The sequence below is a fragment of the Lampetra planeri genome, unplaced genomic scaffold (genome assembly GCF_965212315.1).
Source record: "Lampetra planeri unplaced genomic scaffold, kcLamPlan1.2.h2 scaffold_445, whole genome shotgun sequence".
Classification (NCBI taxonomy): Eukaryota; Metazoa; Chordata; class Hyperoartia; order Petromyzontiformes; family Petromyzontidae; genus Lampetra; species Lampetra planeri.
The window spans coordinates 29,529-50,000 of record NW_027615268.1 but is presented as its reverse complement, the minus strand read 5'-3'; the positions used below and the strand labels follow the sequence as shown (position 1 = coordinate 50,000).

The following is a 20,472-nucleotide window of genomic DNA, read 5'->3' as shown; positions in this document are numbered from 1 at the left end:
CTGGGGAGTGTTGGGGAACTGGGCTTCAGGTGTTGGCTCTCAATATTGAGTAACAAAGTTCCTAAGGCTCATCAAAATCCCCGCTACACACCTCAGGTTCCTGGATCTTGGGAGTGTTGGGGAACTGGGTTCCAGGTGTTGGCTCTCAATATTGAGTAACAAAGTTCCTAAGAATCATCAAAGTCCCCGACTACATCTGAGGTTCCTGGAACTTGGCAGTGACGTGGAACTGGGGCTCCAGGTATTGACTCACAGGATCCTGGAACTTGGGAGTGTTGGGGAACTGGGTTCCAGGTCTTGACTCTCAATATTGAGTAACAAAGTTCCTAAGAATCATCAAAATCCCCGCTACACCTCAGGTTCCTGGATCTGGGGAGTGACTTGGAACTGCCCTAGGTGGGGGTTCCGAATCGTCGCCAGTTCACCCGCGGATTTTCCCCGCCCCGTCTCCTCCTCCTCCCGGGATCCGCCGAGGAGTTCAGATGAAGAGCGTCCGATGCTCCACCATTGTCCTGGCGGCGGGCTGCGTGATGGCGCTGGCAGGAGGCGTCTTCATCTGGGCTTTCGATGAGATCTTGAGGAGTCAGGTGGTGAAGGTGAGATGTGGTGGTGGTGGTGGTGGGGGTGGTGGAGGTGGTGGTGGAGGTGGTGATGGTGGTGGAGGTGGTGGTGGTGGGTGGTGATGGCGCTGGCAGGAGGCGTCTTCATCTGGGCTTTCGATGAGATCTTGAGGAGTCAGGTGGTGAAGGTGAGATGTGGTGGTGGTGGTGGTGGGGGTGGTGGTGGTGGTGGTGATGGTGGGGGGTGGTGGTGATGGTGGTGGTGAAGGTGGTGGTGGTGGTGGTGGTGATGGTGATGGCAGGAGGCGTCTTCATCTAGGCTTTCGATGAGATCTTGAGGAGTCAGGTGGTGAAGGTGAGATGTGGTGGTGGTGGGTGGTGGTGGTGGTGGAGGTGGTGGTGGAGGTGGTGATGGTGGTGGAGGTGGTGGTGGTGGTGGTGATGGCGCTGGCAGGAGGCGTCTTCATCTGGGCTTTCGATCTTTCGATGAGATCTTGAGGAGTCAGGTGGTGAAGGTGAGATGTGGTGGTGGTGGTGGTGGGGGTGGTGGTGGTGGTGATGGTGGGGGTGGTGGTGATGGTGGTGGTGAAGGTGGTGGTGGTGGTGGTGATGGCGCTGGCAGGAGGCGTCTTCATCTTCAGGTGGTGAAGGTGAGATGTGGTGGTGGTGGTGGTGGTGGGGGGGTGGAGGTGGTGGTGGTGGTGAAGGTGGTGGTGGTGGTGGTGGTGATGGTGGTGGTGTGTGTGTGATGGTGGTGGTGGTGTGTGGTGATGGTGGTGATGGTGGTGATGATGGTGGTGGTGTTGGTGATGATGGTGGTGATGGTGGTGGTGGTGGTGTTGGTGATGGTGATGATGGTGGTGGTGTTGGTGATGATGGTGGTGATGGTGGTGGTGTTGGTGATGGTGATGATGGTGGTGGTGTTGGTTATGGTGATGATGGTGGTGGTGATGTCTCTACCCAGCGTCTGTTCTCTAAACCACGTGTCCGTCTCTCTGTCTCATCATGACCATCATCACCACCACCATCATCACCATCACCACCACCACCATCACCACCACCATCACCACCATCACCACCACCACCACCACCATCACCACCACCACCACCATTCACCACCCCCACCACCACCACCATCACCACCACCACCACACACCACCACCACCATCACCTCCATCACCATCACCACCACCATCACCACCACCACCACCATCACCACCACCACCACCATCACCACCATCACCACCATCACCACCACCACACTATCACCACCACCACCACCACCATCACCACCACCACCACCACCATCCACCACCCCCACCACCATCACCACCATCACCACCATCACCACCACACCACCATCACCACCATCACCATCACCACCGTGGTCTGTCCACTGCTCGATGGAGATAAATGTGGTGGTGATGTTAGGAGGTGCCCGTGACTCATCGTCCACCGATCCCTCCCCTAGGTCGACTCAGCCTCAAATAGGGGGGGGAGGGGGTGGTGGTGCTGGCCATTCACCCCGCACTTGCCCCTACAGCCCTGCTAGAGGCTACACGGGGGACCTTTGTCTGTGTGTGTGCTACTCGCTATTAACAGCACTTGCTGTTAATAGCTTTCTGACAGCTCCACAACCACCACCACCACAACCACCACCACCACCACCACAACCACCACCACCACCACCACCACAACCACCACCACCACCACTACCACCACTACCCACCACAACCACCACAACCACAACCACCACCACAACCACCACAACCACCACCACCACCACAACCACCACCACCACTACCACCACTACCACCACAACCACCACAACCACCACCTCAACCACAACGACCACCACCTTAACCACCACCACAACTACCATCACAACCACCACCACAACCACCACCACCACCACAACCACCCACAACCACCACCACCACAACCACCACCACAACCACCAGGACCACCACGCCCACCACAACCACCACCACCACCACAACCACCACAACCACGCCCACCACCACCACAATCACCACCCCAACCACCACAAATACCCTCACCGCAACCACCACCTCAATCACCACAACCGCCACGACCACAATCATCACCACACCCCACCACAACCACGACAACCACAACAACCACAACCACCACCACCTAACAGCCCTTGCCCCCAACAGCCTATCAGAGGCTACCCAGAGTGCTTTGGGTGCAAATTTCATCTACGCGGGGCAACCAACCGCGATGACGTCACAATGGCCCTGCGATGACGTCACAATGGCCCTGCGATGACGTCACGGTCAACAATGTGGTGGTGGTGGTGTTGGGTTGGCGTCGTTTGCAGGGCCGTTGCGCAATCCCCGGACCCCCGTTGCCTAGGCGATGGCTGACTACCCTCGCCTGGTACGCAGGAGGTCGTGGGTTCGATCCCGACCCTGTGAGATGTTGACTACCTCGCCTGGTACGCAGGAGGTCGTGGGTTCGATCCCCGACCCTGACGATGGCTGACCACCTCGCCTGGTATACAGGAGGTCGTGGGTTCGATCCCGACCCTGGTGAGATGTTGACTACCTCGCCTGGTCTACAGGAGGTCGTGGGTTTTAATAACGGACCTTGACAATGTTGACTACCTCGCCTGGTACGCAGGAGGTCGTGGGTTCGATTCCCGGAGCCTGATGATGTTGACTACCTCGCCTGGTACGCAGGAGGTCGTGGGTTCGATCCCGCACCCTGTGAGATGTTGACCACCTCGCCTGGTACGCAGGAGGTCGTGGGTTCAATCCCCGACCCTGTGAGATGTTGACTACCTCGCCTGGTACGCAGGAGGTCGTGGGTTCAATCCCCGACCCTGTGAGATGTTGACTACCTCACCTGGTCTACAGGAGGTCGTGGGTTCGATCCCCGACCCTGTGAGATGTTGACTACCTCGCCTGGTACGCAGGAGGTCGTGGGTTCGATCCCCGACCCTGATGATGTTGACTACCTCGCCTGGTACGCAGGAGGTCGTGGGTTCAATCCCCGACCCTGTGAGATGTTGACTACCTCGCCTGGTACGCAGGAGGTCGTGGGTTCGATCCGGCACCCTGTGAGATGTTGACTACCTCGCCTGGTACGCAGGAGGTCGTGGGTTCAATCCCCGACCCTGTGAGATGTTGACTACCTCACCTGGTCTACGGGAGGTCGTGGGTTCGATCCCCGACCCTGTGAGATGTTGACTACCTCGCCTGGTACGCAGGAGGTCGTGGGTTCGATCCCCGACCCTGATGAGATGTTGACTACCTCGCCTGATCTGCAGGAGGTCGTGGGTTTTAATAACGGACCTTGACAATGTTGACTACCTCGCCTGGTACGCAGGAGGTCGTGGGTTCGATCCCCGACCCTGTGAGATGTTGACTACCTCGCCTGGTCTACAAGAGGTCGTGGGTTCGATCCCGGAACCTGGCGATGTTGACTACCTCGCCTGGTATGCAGAATGTTTGGAGTCTGGGATGGAACCCACGACCTCCTGTGTACCAGGCGAGGTAGTCAACATCTCCTGTGTGTGGGATTAAACCCACGACCTCCTGTGTACCAGGAGAGGTAGTCAACATCTCTCAGTGTCTGGGATTAAACCCACGACCTCCTGTGCACCAGGCGAGGTAGTCAACATCTCTCAGGCTCTGGGATTGAACCCACGACCTCCTGTGTACCAGGCGAGGTAGTCAACATCTCTCAGTGTCTGGGATTAAACCCACGACCTCCTGTGTACCAGGCGAGGTAGTCAACATCTCTCAGTGTCTGGGATTAAACCCACGACCTCCTGTGTACCAGGCGAGGTAGTCAACATCTCCTGTGTGTGGGATTAAACCCACGACCTCCTGTGTACCAGGTGAGGTAGTCAACATCTCTCAGTGTCTGGGATTAAACCCACGACCTCCTGTGTACCAGGCGAGGTAGTCAACATCTCTCAGTGTCTGGGATTAAACCCACGACCTCCTGTGTACCAGGCGAGGTAGTCAACATCTCCTGTGTGTGGGATTAAACCCACGACCTCCTGTGTACCAGGCGAGGTAGTCAACATCTCCCGTGTCTGCTGGCTGGAGATGGTCGGTGTGGTAATCATGTGTGAAACTCGTTCCCTCCTCACCCCTCCCCCCACTCACACCCACACACACAACTACACACACCACACACACACACCACCACACACCCCACCTACCCACACCACCACCCCCACCACCACCACCACCACCTACACCACCACCCACACCACCACCCAACCACCCCACCCACTCCACCCACCCCACCACTCCACCCACACCACCACCACCCCACACCACCCACACTACCCACACCACTCCACCCACACCACCACCCAACCACCCCACCCACACCACCTACACCACCACCCCCACCACCACCACCTACACCACACACCCCATCACCCACCCACACCACCACCACCCACACCACCACCCACACCACCACCTACACCACCACCCACACACACCACCCACACCACCACCACCACCCACACCCACACCCACACCACCACCCACCCACCCAAACACACCAACCACCCACACCACCACCTACACCACACACCCCATCACCCACCCACACCACCCACACTACCCACCCACCCACACCACCACCCACCCACACCACCCACACTACCCACACCACTCCACCCACACCACCACCACCCACACCACCACCCCACCCCACCCACACCACCCACCCCACCACCCACCCACACCACTCCACCCACACCACCACCACCCACACCACCACCCACACCACCCACACTACCCACACCACTCCACCCACCCCACCACCACCCACACCACCACCCACCCACCCACACCACCACCCACACCACCACCCACCCCACCACCATCCCACCCCACCACCACACACACACCACCCACCCACCCAAACACACCACCCACCCACACCACCACCTACACCACACACACCACCACCCACCCCACACCACCACCCCACCCCACCCACACCACCCACCCCACCACCCACCCACACCACCACCCACCCACACCACCCACACTACCCACACCACCTCCACCCACCCCTACCACCACCCACACCACCACCCACCCCACACCACCACCCCACCCCACCCACACCACCCACCCACACCACCCACACTACCCACACCACTCCACCCACCCACACCACCACCACCACCCCCCACCACCACCACCACCACCCACACCACCACCACCCACACACCACCCCCACCCCACCACCACCCAGAACGTGCAACTCCGTGAGGGTGGCTTCACGTACGACATCTGGAAGGATGTCCCCGTCGAGTTCCACATGTCCGTCTACGTATGGGACATCACCAACCCTCGGCAGGTCGTCAGGGGAGACAAACCGAAACTCGTGCAGAGAGGTCCCTTCGTCTACAGGTGGGTGGGTGGGGTGGGGTGGGGTGGGTGGGGTGGGTGGGTGGGGTGGGTGGGTGGGTGGGGTGGTGTGAGTTGGTGGTGGTGGGGGGGTGGGTGGGTCGGGTGGGGTGGGGTGGTGGGTGGGGTGGTGTGTGTGGGGTGTGTGGGGTGGGTGGGCTGGGTGGTGTAGGTGGGGTGGGTGGGTGGGTGAGGGTGGGTGGGGTGGGGTGGGTGGGGTAGTGTGAGTTGGTGGTGGTGGGGTGGGTGGGTGGTGAGAGTGGATGAGTGGGTGGGTGGGTGAGTGGATGAGTGGGTGGGTCGGTGAGTGGGTGGGTGGGTGGGTGGTGGTGTCTGGGGTGGTGTGGCTGGGGTGGGTGGGGTGGGGTGGAGTGGTATTGGGGTGGAGTGGTGGTGGTGAGTGAGTGAGTGAGTGGACAAAACAACCCCCTACCTCCTCGTGGTGCCGGACGGCAACTCTGTGGTGGTCAGTGCCGTGGGGTTGGAGGTCCAATTCCGATTGGCCTCTCCCCCTCATGGCGTCTGTGGCCACCACAGCGGCCAAATGGGGGCTCTGGACGGGTGCGAGGGGCTGGTAACCCCTCCACCTTCAATGAATTACCACTAAACTACAAGTTTTTAAAAATGTATTAAGCTTGTGCCGGAGGCCCCGGGGGGACAGGCGTCTGTGACATCTCCTGGCCAAACCCCATTTGGCGGAGCCAGGAGATTGAATCTTCACCCTCGGAGCTCCTCCAGAAACAACGAAAAGCCACGTCGTGTGGCCACGTGGAATGTTCGACACGCTCGCTGCGGAGGAGGAGAGGCTGCCACTCCTCTGTCGGGAGCTGGACCGGTACCCCGCCTGGACCTCTGCGGTATTCGGGAGGTCCGGTGGGACCGACTCTGACTCCTGCCACCATGAGGGGTGGACAGTGTTTTTTCTCGGGGCATAACAACAGTCTGGACCACTGGACGAGTTCCGCAGGATTGGAAGGATGGCGATCAACCTCCCATTGTGTCTGTACCAGATACAAATCTGGTACAGATACAATGGGAGGCTGATCAGCCTCCTGCCAGCGGGCGTTCGACACTTCACGTGGTGGCCTCAAGGTGCACATGGCCTGGCACAAGCGTCGTGGTGACGTTACCGCCACTTAGTGGCGAATGGCGGTTGTTGTTGAGTCTCTGTGTGTGTGTGTGTGAGTCTGTGTGTGTGTGTGAGTCTCTGTGTGTGTGTCTCTGTGTGTGTGTGTGTCTCTGTGTGTGTGAGTCTCTGTGTGTGTGTGTGTCTCTGTGTGTGTGTCTCTGTGTGTGTGTGTCTGCGTGTGTGTGTCTCTGTGTGTGTGTGTCTGTGTGTGTGTGTCTGTGTGTGTGTGTCTGTGTGTGTGTGAGTCTCTGTGTGTGTGTGTGTGTCTCTGTGTGTGTGAGTGAGTCTCTGTGTGTGTGTGTGAGTCTCTGTGTGTGAGTGTGAGTCTCTGTGTGTGTGTCTCTGTGTGTGTGTGTCTCTGTGTGTGTGTCTGTGTGTGTGTGTCTCTGTGTGTGTGTGTGTGTGTCTGTGTGTGTGTGTCTCTGTGTGAGTGAGTCTCTGTGTGTGTGAGTGAGTCTGTGTGTGTGTGTGTGAGTCTCTGTGTGTGAGTGTGAGTCTCTGTGTGTGAGTCTCTGTGTGTGTGTCTGTGTGTGTGTGTCTCTGTGTGTGTGTGTGTCTGTGTGTGTGTCTCTGTGTGTGAGTGTGTGTCTCTGTGTGTGTGTGTCTCTGTGTGTGTGAATCTCTTTGTGTGTGTGTGTGTCTGTGTGTGTCTGTGTGTGTGTCTCTGTGTGTGTGTGTGTGAGTCTCTGTGTGTGTGTCTCTGTGTGTGTGTGAGTCTCTGTGTGTGAGTCTCTGTGTGTGTGTCTGTGTGTGTGTGTCTCTGTGTGTGTGTGTGTCTGTGTGTGTGTGTCTCTGTGTGTGTGTCTCTGTGTGTGTGTGAGTCTCTGTGTGTGAGTCTCTGTGTGTGTGTCTGTGTGTGTGTGTCTCTGTGTGTGTGTGAGTCTCTGTGTGTGTGTCTGTGTGTGTGTCTCTGTGTGTGTGTGTGTGTCTCTCTGTGTGTGAGTTGTTGTTGTTGTTGTTGTGACCAGGGTGAGTGTCTGGTGTATTGTCGCTGATACAACATTGTGGTGTGGAAAGTGTGGGTGGAGTGGGTGGCATCATCATCATCATCAGCATCTCCCCCCCCCCCCCACTAACCCACCCCCCCACCAATTCCCACCCACTTCAGGGAATACCGCAAGAAGGCCAACATCACCTTCAACGAAAACGGAACCGTCAGTTACCGCGAATACCGTCACTACCGCTTCAGCCGCGAGCGGTCCGTTGCCTCGGACGACTTCGTGTTCACCACCATCAATGTCCCCGTGCTGGTACCCACCCACCCACCAAACACCCACCCACCCACCAAACACACCCACACACCCACCAAACACACCCACACACACCAAACACACCCACACACACCAAACACACACCCACCCACCAAACACCCACCCACCCACCAAACACACCCACACACCAAACACACCCACACACCCACCAAACACACCCACCCACACACCAAACACACACCCACCCACCAAACACACCCACACACCCACCAAACACACCCACACACCAAACACACCCACACACCAAACACACCCACACACCAAACACACCCACACACCAAACACACCCACACACCAAACACCCACCCACACACCAAACACCCACCCACACACCAAACACACACCCACACACCAAACACACACCCACCCACCAAACACCCACCCACACACCAAACACCCACCCACACACCAAACACACACCCACACACCAAACACACACCCACCCACCAAACACCCACCCACACACCAAACACACACCCACACACCAAACACACACCCACACACCAAACACCCACCCACACACCAAAACACACCCACACACCAAACACACCCACACACCAAACACCCACCCACCCACCAAACACCCACCCACCCACCAAACACACCCACACACCAAACACCCACCCACACACCAAACACCCACCCACACACCAAACACCCACCCACACACCAAACACACACCCACACACCAAACACACACCCACCAAACACCCACCCACCCACCAAACACCCACCCACCAAACACCCACCCACCCACCAAACACCCACCCACCCACCAAACACCCACCCACCAAACACCCACCCACCCACCAAACACCCACCCACCCACCAAACACCCACCCACCCACCAAACACACCCACACACCAAACACACCCACACACCAAACACCAATCCATCCAACACTCCCACCCACCCACCACACCCACCCACCACACCCACCCACACCCACCCACCACACCCACCCACACCCACCCACCACACCCACCCACCCCACCCACCACACCCACCACACCCACCCACCACACCCACCCACCACACCCACCCACCAAACACACCCACCCACCAAACACACCCACACACCAAACACCCAATCCATCCACCACACCCACCCACCCACCACACCCACCCACCCACACCCACCCACCCACCACACCCACCCACACCCACCCACCCACCACACCACACCCACCCACACCCACCCACCAAACACCCACCCACCAAACACCCACCCACCCACCAAACACCCTCCCACCCACCAAACACCCACCCACCAAACACCCACCCACCAAACACACCCACACACCAAACACACCCACACACCAAACACCAATCCATCCACCACACCCACCCACCACACCCACCCACCAAACGCACACCCACACCCACCCACCACACCCACCCACACCCACCCACCCACCACACCCACCCACCCACCCACCACACCCACCCACCACACCCACCCACACCCACCCACCACACCCATCCACCCACCCACCACACACCCAGGCAGCCTCTAACAGACTGTAGGGGCAAGTGCTGTTAGCGAGCACCTATGAAGGCTACCGGCACTGTGGCACACGAGGGGGTGGGTGGCTAGAACCACGCCCGGCCGCCTTTGTCTCCCCAGTGGCGATGTTTACTACACCACCACCGCTACACCAGGTACTCATTTGAGGCTGAGTCGACCTAGGGGAGGCCCGGGACCGGTTCAAATAATCGTCGCCGGTGGTTTTGGCTGTGAGCGGGGAATCGAACCCGGGTCGCCGGGTTCGTAGCGGAGTGAAGTTGTGCCCGTTGCACTACCGCTAGCCACCCACCCACCCACCCACACCCACCCACACCCACCCACCCACACCAACACCCCACCCACCCCCAAAGGGGAAACCCACGGCCGCCTCCACCCACCAGCGCCATACATCAACCCGGCCCTCGAATGGATTAATCGGTACCCACTGGGGTGGCGATTGCTACCGACGATTTTATTGAAGCTGTTGATGTCGCGATGGTGATTCTCTATGATAGCAACTGTTCCGTGGTAGCTTCGGTACCCACTGGGGTGGCGATTGCTATCGACGATTTGATAAAAGACTTTGATATCTCGGTTGTAATTCTCTATGATAGCAACTGTTCCATGGTAGCTTCGGTACCAAACGGGGGTGGCGATTGCTACCGACGATTTGATGGAAGCCGTTGATGTCGCGGTTGTGATTCTCTATGATAGCAACGCGTCCGTGGTAGCTTGATCTATGTGGTGGAGGGTGGGTGGAATATCCTTGAGCGTCAGTGCCCAAACGGTCGGTAATCGGTACCAGACGGGGTGGCGATTGCTATCAACGATTTTATAGAAGCCGTTGATGTCGCGGTTGTGATTCTCTATGATAGCGACGGGTCCGTAGTAGCTTCGGTACCAGACGGGGTGGCAATTGCTATCGACGATTTAATGGAAGCTGTTGATGTCACGGTTGTGATGAACTATGATAACAAAGGTTCAGTGGTAGCTTTGGTACCCACCGGGGGTGGCGATTGCTACCGACGATTTGATAGAAGCCGTTGATGTTGCGGTTGTGATTCTCTATGATAGCAACGGGTCCATGGTAGCTTGGTCTATGTGGTGGAGGGTGGGTGGAATGTCCTTGAGGGTCAGTGCCCAAACGGTCGGTAATCGGTACCAGACGGGGTGGCGATTGCTACCGACGATTTGATGGAAGCCGTTGATGTTGCGGTTGTGATTCTCTATGATAGCGACGGGTCCGTAGTAGCTTCGGTACCAGACGGGGTGGCGATTGCTATCGACGATTTAATGGAAGCTGTTGATGTCGCGGTTGTGATGAACTATGATAACAACGGTTCAGTGGTAGCTTCGGTACCCACCGGGGGTGTCGATTGCTATCGATGATTTTATAGAAGCCGTTGACGTCGCGGTTGTGATGAACTATGATAGCAACGGGTCCGTGGTAGCTTGGTCTATGTGGTGGAGGGTGGGTGGAATGTCCTTGAGCGTCAGTGCCCAAACGGTCGGTAATCGGTACCAGACGGGGTGGCGATTGCTACCGACGATTTGATAGAAGCCGTTGACGTCGCGGTTGTAATTCTCTATGATAGCAACTGTTCCATGGTAGCTTCGGTACCAAACGGGGGTGGCGATTGCTACCGACGATTTGATAGAAGCCGTTGTTGTCGCGGTTGTGATTCTCTATGATAGCAACTGTTCCATGGTAGCTTCGGTACCAAACGGGGGTGGCGATTGCTACCGACGATTTGATAGAAGCCGTCGTTGTCGCGGTTGTGATTCTCTATGATAGCGACGGGTCCGTAGTAGCTTCGGTACCAGACGGGGTGGCGATTGCTATCGACGATTTAATGGAAGCTGTTGATGTCGCGGTTGTGATGAACTATGATAACAAAGGTTCAGTGGTAGCTTCGGTACCCACCGGGGGTGGCGATTGCTACCGACGATTTGATAGAAGCCGTTGATGTTGCGGTTGTGATTCTCTATGAATTCAACGGGTCCGTGGTAGCTTGGTCTATGTGGTGGAGGGTGGGTGGAATGTCCTTGAGCGTCAGTGCCCAAACGGTCGGTAATCGGTACCAGACGGGGGTGGCGATTGCTATCAACGATTTGATAGAAGCCGTTGACGTCGCGGTTGTGATGAACTATGATAGCAACGGGTCCGTGGTAGCTTGGTTTGTGTGGTGGAGGGTGCAGGGTTGGTGTAATGTCCTTGAGCGTCAGCGCCCAAACGGTCGGTAATCGGTACCAGACGGGGTGGCGATTGCTATCAACGATTTTATGGAAGCTGTTGATGTCTAGACGAGGAAAATGTGAGCGATCAAGGGCTTCGTGGTAGTTTTGTTTATGGCGGTGTGTGGGTGCGGGGGGCGGTGGATGGTACCGTAGTCTCGGTTTGCCCTTGTGAGCCCCAAATAAATGGTACCCAAGGGGGGTGGCAGATGCTATCAATGATTTCGTGGAAGGGTTCGATGCCTCCATCGCGACTGCGTGCGCTAGCAAGGTCTACGTGGTAGCTTTGTTCAGGTGGGGTTGGAGGGGCCGAAATGAAGATCGTGATGTGTCTAGGCAGCAGGCGAGGGCAACCGGTACCAGCCGAGGTGGCAAAAGGCTACATCACGTGACCTCCTTTGCCAGTACCAAAATATACTAATAGGTTTCGATTTAAGGCTTTAATCGAAACCTATTAGTACATCTTCTTGGTTCTTTCGGTAAAGTTGTCGCGTAGAAGGGAAGTAATGAAATGATAAAAATAAAACATAATGAAATAATTCTCACCTAAAGGTTTGCCATGTTTAGCTATTAAGTAATAAAATAATAAAAATTAAACGTAAAATAATTCTCACTAAAAGGTTTGCAAACCTTTTAGTTAAACATGGCAAACCTTTAAGTGAGAATTATTTTATTATGTTTTATTTTTATTATTTTATTACTTCCCTTCTACGTGACTTTACCGAAAGAACCAAGAAGCGATACTAATAGGGGTTTTTCCCCTTTTTTTCTGTCAACAAAACTGACACCTTTTGCAAGTCAAATGCAAACAAAAAACACAACTCTGATCATTTATGCGTTGTCCTTGAAACTGATTGGTCCACACCACAGACAGGTTTCTTTAGAGCCTAGTCTCATCAGGGTGTTCGACCAGATGACGCCAAAAGGCACACTCAGTTTCAACAACAACGCATACATAACACTGGTCAACAAATAAAAAAAAACATGTTTTTCTGGCCTGGACTTTTGCAGCTGTTTTAAACTAATTTCAGGGTGCCGATTCCAAATCTGATCTCAGATTTGCTCTGTCGCATCTCATTTTTTAAATCCTTTATATTAAGTTCGCTTGCTTGCTTGCTTGCTTAGGACCGTGCAAATCTTTCGGTCGTTTTTTAACCCACTTCCCGTGATCCAATCGAGCTGACATTTTGCACACAGACTCGTTGTGCGTGACAATTAATGTTCGCGAAATTTTTTTTCCAAAATGTTACACTTTTTAGGATAAAATATTATATCTAATTACCAATTGCTTAATGGTGCAATGCAATCATCTGACCCATAGGTGGCAGCCATCTCAAGCCAGAGGACGAGAGGACTCTAGCCGCCACGCATATAAAGGATTTATAGTGAACAAAAACTTAGTTTTTACGGGTTATACTTATTATGCTATCGGCATATCCCATTTTCATTGATTTTACCCGACATTAACTCTGTCACTTATGATTGCAAGTTGTTGCGAGTCAGTGACTTGCTTTAGTGTTAAAATATGGCGCTGTGTTTTTAGGATAGCGTGTTTATAGCATCATCATTTTATGTAGATATCCACATTTATTCACAATTTTTCTTCCGCAGTTTAGATTGAAAATGCAACAATATTTGATATCTCGAAAACCTGATGTGATAGACAAAAACTGATGCCAGATTTGGAATCAGCGCCCCCCAAAATTACATTATGTCAGAACAAGTGTGTTGAGCAGTGTTATCAGAGTATTGTTTTTTGTTTGCATTTGACTGAAAGTGTCGTGGTCAGTGTGAACATGGTTTCTCGCAAAAGGTGTCAGTTTTGTTGTCAGAAAAAAAAACCCTATTAGTTGGCAAAAGGCTGTCAATGATTTGGTATAAAGAGTTCGCTGTCTGGATTGTGAAACTGTGGCCGATAGCAAAGAGGCTCAAGTGGTAGCTTTGAATGGAGAAAGCTGATGAAAGGCGACTGTGTTTTTGACATCGTTGGCACTTGAATGGTACGTTGCTGGTACCCGACTGTGTTGGCACAGGCTATCAATGATCGTGTGGAAAGAGTTCATGTCTGCATTGCGAAACTGCGCGATAGCAAGCGTTATGTAGTAGCGTTCGATTGCGAAATATTATTAAATGATACTGTGGCAGTTATATCGTTGACCCTTGCTTGAATAACACTTGTCAACACACTTTTCTGGCATAAGGTATTCCAACGGTTTCAATGTAATTTTGTGGGGTGCTGATTCCAAATCTGGCATCAGTTTTTGTCTATCACATCAGGTTTTTGAGATATCGAATATTGCATTTTCAATAAAAACTGCGGAAGAAAAATGTTGAATAAATGTGGATATCTACATAAAATGATGATATTATAAACACACTATCCTAAAAATACAGCGCCATATTTTAACACTAAAGCAAGTCACTGACTCGCAACAACTTGCAATCATAAGTGACAGAGTTAATTTCGGGTAAAATCAATGAAAATGGGGTATGCCGATAGCATAAAAATGAGATGCGACAGAGCAAATCTGAGACCAGATTTGGAATCGGCACCCTGAAATTAGTCTAAAACAGCTGCAAAAGTCCAGGCCAGAAAAACATGCTTTTTTTTTGTTGACCAGTGTAATCGTGAGCAAAAAACATATATCGTAGGTACCAATTGTGGTGGCAAAAGCTATCAATGATTTTGTGGAGCGAGTTGATGTCTAGATTGTGAAAATGTATGATAGCAATAACTGCGTGGTAGCTTTCAATGTAAAAATGTAATTAAAGGGTAGCATGGTGTTTAAATGTTAGTCATTGAATCCTTAAAGCCCCCCCCCCAAAAAATGCGTTGTTGGTACCAGCCGTGGTGGCAAAAGCTATCAATGATTTTACGGAAGGAGTTGATGTCGAGATTGTGAAAATCTATGATAGCAATAACTGGTTGGTAGCTTTCCATAGGGAAATGCAATTGAAGGGTGCCATGTTATTTAAAATATTGTTGGCCTTTGAATTGTGAGTTTCCCCCGACCCCCCAAATTAAGTCGTTGGTACCAGCCGTGGTGGCAGAGGCTATCAATGATTTTATGGAGTTAGTTGATGTCTAGATCGTGAAAATCTATGATAGCAATAATTCGGTGGTAGCTTTCAATGTAAAAATGTAATTAAAGGGTAGCATGGTGTTTATATGTTAGTCATTGAATCCTTAAAGCCCCCCCCCCCCCCAAGAAAAAAATGCGTTGTTGGTACCAGTCGTGGTGGCAGAAGCTATCAATGATTTTGTGGAGCTAGTTTATGTCTAGATCGTGAAAATTTATGATAGCAATAACTCCGTGGTAGCTTTCTATAGGGAAATGCAGTTAAAGAGTGCCGTGTTATTTAAAATATTGTTGGCCATTGTATTGCCCCCCCCCCACACAAAACTAAATGCTTCGTTGGTACCAGCCGTGGTGGCAGAAGCTATCAATGATTTAGTGGAGCTAATTGATGTCTAGATCGTGAAAATGTATGATAGCAATAGCTGCGTGGTAGCTTTCCATAGGGAAATGCAGTTAAAGGGTGCCGTGTTATTTAAAATATTGTTGGCCATTGTATTGCCCCCCCCCCCCCCCCACAAAACTAAATGCTTCGCTGGTACCAGCCGCGGTGGCAGAAGCTATCAATGATTTTGTGGAGCGAGTTGATGTCTAGTTCGTGAAAATCCACGGCGGGTCGCGATGCCTGGTAGCCATCCGCGGGATAAACGCACGACCCCACAAACCCAGGGGGGGAGTGTGCAAGTGAGTGAGCAATTTTTTTTGGGGGGGGGGGGGGCGGGAGGAGTGGTGGCGCAGCAGTTAGCGCTGACGCTACGAACCCGGCGACCCCGAGTTCGATTCCCGCTCACGGCCAACACCACCGGTGACGATTATCCGATCCGGTCCTGGGCCTCCCCTAGGTCGACTCAGCCTCAAATGAGTACCTGGTGTAGCGGTGTAGTGTAGTAAACATCGCCACTGGGAAGACAAAGGCGGCCGGGCGTGGTGCTGGCAACCCACCCCCTCGTGTGCCACAGTGCCGGTAGCCTTCATAGGTGCTGCTCGCTAACGGCACTTGCCCCTACAGTCTGCTAGAGGCTACACGGGGGGTCTTTGTCTTTGTGTGTGTGTGTGTCTTTGTGTGTCTGTGTGTGTGTCTGTGTGTGTGAGTGAGTTAGTGTGAGTGTGTGAGTGTTTGTGTGTGTGTGTCTGTGTGTCTGTGTCTCTGTGTGTCTCTGTGGGTGTGTGTGTCTCTGTGTGTCTCTGTGTGTCTGTGTCTCTGTGTGTCTCTGTGGGTGTGTGTGTCTCTGTGTGTCTCTGTGTGTGTGAGTGTCTGAGTGAGTGTGTGTGAGTGTGTGTGTGTGTGTATGAGTGTGTGTGTCTGTGTGTCTCTGTGTGTGTGTGAGTGAGTGTGTGTGAGTTAGTGTGAGTGAGTGTGTGTGAGTGTCTGTGTGTGTCTGTGTGAGTGTCTCTGTGAGTGTCTGTGTGAATGTTTGTGTGTGCGTGAGTGAGTTAGTGTGAGTGTCTGTGTGAGTGAGTGTGTGTGAGTGTCTGTGTGAGTGTGTCTGTGTGTGTGTCTGTGTGTGTGAGTGTCTGTGTGAATGTTTGTGTGTGCGTGAGTGAGTTAGTGTGAGTTTGTGTGAGTGTCTGTGTGAGTGTGTGTGTGTCTGTGTGAGTGAATTAGTGTGAGTGTGTATGAGTGTGTGTGTCTGTGTGTCTCTGTGTGTGTGAGTGAGTGTGTGTGAGTTAGTGTGTGTGAGTGTGTGTGAGTGTGTATGTGTCTCTGTGTGTGTGAGTGAGTGTGTGTGTGAGTGAGTGTGTGTGAGTGTGTCTGTGTGTCTCTGTGTGTGTGAGTGAGTGTGTGTGAGTGTCTGTGTGAGTGTCTCTGTGTGTGTCTGTGTGAGTGAGTGTGTGTGTGAGTGAGTGTGTGTGTGTATGAGTGTGTGTGTGTGAGTTAGTGTGAGTGTGTGTGAGAGTGAGTTAGTGTGAGTGTGTGTGTGTGTCTGTGTGTTTCTATGTGTGTGTGAGTGTCTGTGTGTGTGAGTGTCTGTGTGTGAGTGTCTGTGCGTGTCTGTGTGAGTGTCTCTGTGTGTGTCTGTGTGAGTGAGTGTGTGTGAGTTAGTGTGTGTGAGTGAGTGTGTGTGAGTGTGTATGTGTCTCTGTGTGTGTGAGTGAGTTAGTATGAGTGTGTCTGTGTGTCTCTGTGTGTGTGAGTGTCTGTGCGTGTCTGTGTGAGTGAGTGTGTGTGAGTTAGTGTGAGTGAGTGTGTGTGAGTTAGTGTGTGTGAGTGTGTGTGAGTGTGTATGTGTCTCTGTGTGTGTGAGTGTGTATGTGTCTCTGTGTGTGTGAGTGAGTGTCTGTGTGTGTGAGTGAGTGTGTGTGAGTGTCTGTGTGTGTGAGTGTCTCTGTGTGTGTCTGTGTGAGTGAGTGTGTGTGTGAGTGAGTGTGAGTGTGTATGAGTGTCTGTGTGAGTGTCTCTGTGTGTGTCTGTGTGAGTGAGTGTGTGTGTGAGTGAGTGTGTGTGTGAGTGAGTGTGTGTCTCTGTGTGTGTGAGTGAGTGTGTGTGAGTGTCTGTGTGAGTGAGTGTGTGTGAGTGTGTATGTGTCTCTGTGTGTGTGAGTGAGTTAGTATGAGTGTGTCTGTGTGTCTCTGTGTGTGTGAGTGAGTGTGTGTGAGTGTCTGTGTGAGTGTCTCTGTGTGTGTCTGTGTGAGTGAGTGTGTGTGAGTTAGTGTGTGTGAGTGTCTGTGTGTGAGTGTCTGTGCGTGTCTGTGTGAGTGAGTGTGTGTGAGTTAGTGTGAGTGAGTGTGTGTGAGTGTCTGTGTGTGTCTGTGTGAGTGTCTCTGTGTGTGTCTGTGTGAGTGAGTGTGTGTGAGTGAGTGTGAGTTAGTGTGTGTGAGTGTCTGTGTGTGAGTGTCTGTGCGTGTCTGTGTGAGTGTCTCTGTGTGTGTCTGTGTGAGTGAGTGTGTGTGAGTTAGTGTGTGTGAGTGTCTGTGTGTGAGTGTCTGTGCGTGTCTGTGTGAGTGTCTCTGTGTGTGTCTGTGTGAGTGAGTGTGTGTGAGTTAGTGTGTGTGAGTGTCTGTGTGTGAGTGTCTGTGCGTGTCTGTGTGAGTGTCTCTGTGTGTGTCTGTGTGAGTGAGTGTGTGTGAGTTAGTGTGAGTGAGTGTCTGTGTGTGAGTGTCTGTGCGTGTCTGTGTGAGTGTCTCTGTGTGTGTCTGTGTGAGTGAGTGTGTGTGAGTTAGTGTGAGTGAGTGTCTGTGTGTGAGTGTCTGTGCGTGTCTGTGTGAGTGTCTCTGTGTGTGTCTGTGTGAGTGAGTGTGTGTGAGTTAGTGTGAGTGAGTGTCTGTGTGTGAGTGTCTGTGCGTGTCTGTGTGAGTGTCTCTGTGTGTGTCTGTGTGAGTGAGTGTGTGTGAGTTAGTGTGAGTGAGTGTCTGTGTGTGAGTGTCTGTGCGTGTCTGTGTGAGTGTCTCTGTGTGTGTCTGTGTGAGTGAGTGTGTGTGAGTTAGTGTGAGTGAGTGTCTGTGTGTGAGTGTCTGTGCGTGTCTGTGTGAGTGTCTCTGTGTGTGTCTGTGTGAGTGAGTGTGTGTGAGTTAGTGTGAGTGAGTGTCTGTGTGTGAGTGTCTGTGCGTGTCTGTGTGAGTGAGTGTGTGTGAGTTAGTGTGTGTGAGTGAGTGTGTGTGAGTGTGTATGTGTCTCTGTGTGTGTGAGTGAGTTAGTATGAGTGTGTCTGTGTGTCTCTGTGTGTGTGAGTGAGTGTGTGTGAGTGTCTGTGTGAGTGTCTCTGTGTGTGTCTGTGTGAGTGAGTGTGTGTGTGAGTGAGTGTGAGTGTGTATGAGTGTGTGTGTGTGAGTTAGTGTGAGTGTGTGTGTGAGTGAGTTAGTGTGAGTGTGTGTGTGTGTCTGTGTGTCTCTATGTGTGTGTGAGTGTCTGTGTGTGTGAGTGTCTGTGTGAGTGAGTGTGTGTGAGTGTGTGGGAGTGTCTGTGTGAGTGAGTGTGTGTGAGTGTCTGTGTGAGTGAGTGTGTGTGAGTGTCTGTGTGAGTGTCTCTGTGAGTGTCTGTGTGAATGTTTGTGTGTGCGTGAGTGAGTTAGTGTGAGTTTGTGTGAGTGTCTGTGTGTGAGTGTCTGTGTGTGTCTGTGTGAGTGTCTCTGTGTGTGTCTGTGTGAGTGAGTGTGTGTGTGAGTGAGTGTGAGTGTGTATGAGTGTCTGTGTGAGTGTCTCTGTGTGTGTCTGTGTGAGTGAGTGTGTGTGAGTGAGTGTGTGTGAGTGAGTGTGTGTGAGTGAGTGTGTGTGTGTGTCTGTGTGAGTGAGTGTGTGTGAGTGAGTGTGTGTGAGTGAGTGTGTGTGAGTGTGTATGTGTCTCTGTGTGTGTGAGTGAGTTAGTATGAGTGTGTCTGTGTGTCTCTGTGTGTGTGAGTGAGTGTGTGTGAGTGTCTGTGTGAGTGTCTCTGTGTGTGTCTGTGTGAGTGAGTGTGTGTGAGTTAGTGTGTGTGAGTGTCTGTGTGTGAGTGTCTGTGCGTGTCTGTGTGAGTGTCTCTGTGTGTGTCTGTGTGAGTGAGTGTGTGTGAGTTAGTGTGTGTGAGTGTCTGTGTGTGAGTGTCTGTGCGTGTCTGTGTGAGTGTCTCTGTGTGTGTCTGTGTGAGTGAGTGTGTGTGAGTTAGTGTGAGTGAGTGTCTGTGTGTGAGTGTCTGTGCGTGTCTGTGTGAGTGTCTCTGTGTGTGTCTGTGTGAGTGAGTGTGTGTGAGTTAGTGTGAGTGAGTGTCTGTGTGTGAGTGTCTGTGCGTGTCTGTGTGAGTGTCTCTGTGTGTGTCTGTGTGAGTGAGTGTGTGTGAGTTAGTGTGAGTGAGTGTCTGTGTGTGAGTGTCTGTGCGTGTCTGTGTGAGTGTCTCTGTGTGTGTCTGTGTGAGTGAGTGTGTGTGAGTTAGTGTGAGTGAGTGTCTGTGTGTGAGTGTCTGTGCGTGTCTGTGTGAGTGTCTCTGTGTGTGTCTGTGTGAGTGAGTGTGTGTGAGTTAGTGTGAGTGAGTGTCTGTGTGTGAGTGTCTGTGCGTGTCTGTGTGAGTGAGTGTGTGTGAGTTAGTGTGTGTGAGTGAGTGTGTGTGAGTGTGTATGTGTCTCTGTGTGTGTGAGTGAGTTAGTATGAGTGTGTCTGTGTGTCTCTGTGTGTGTGAGTGAGTGTGTGTGAGTGTCTGTGTGAGTGTCTCTGTGTGTGTCTGTGTGAGTGAGTGTGTGTGTGAGTGAGTGTGAGTGTGTATGAGTGTGTGTGTGTGAGTTAGTGTGAGTGTGTGTGTGAGTGAGTTAGTGTGAGTGTGTGTGTGTGTCTGTGTGTCTCTATGTGTGTGAGTGTCTGTGTGTGTGAGTGTCT

General features: G+C 52.8%; 1 protein-coding gene across 3 annotated transcripts in view; it reads left to right on the top strand.

The window, feature by feature from the left end:
* LOC144741156 (scavenger receptor class B member 1-like) overlaps positions 1-20,472 on the top strand; it is a 41,883-nt gene that overhangs the window by 231 nt on the left and 21,180 nt on the right. For 2 of the 3 annotated variants that reach the window (XM_078623780.1, XM_078623782.1), the window contains exons 1-3: positions 1-596; positions 5,817-5,974; positions 8,209-8,350. The exon at positions 1-596 is cut by the window's left edge. In XM_078623780.1, the coding sequence (XP_078479906.1) occupies positions 483-596; positions 5,817-5,974; positions 8,209-8,350 (414 nt within the window). In that variant the 5' untranslated portion in view covers positions 1-482. Of the gene's footprint in view, positions 597-829; positions 916-5,816; positions 5,975-8,208; positions 8,351-20,472 lie in introns of those variants that run through there. The other variant, XM_078623781.1, reaches the window with a different exon arrangement.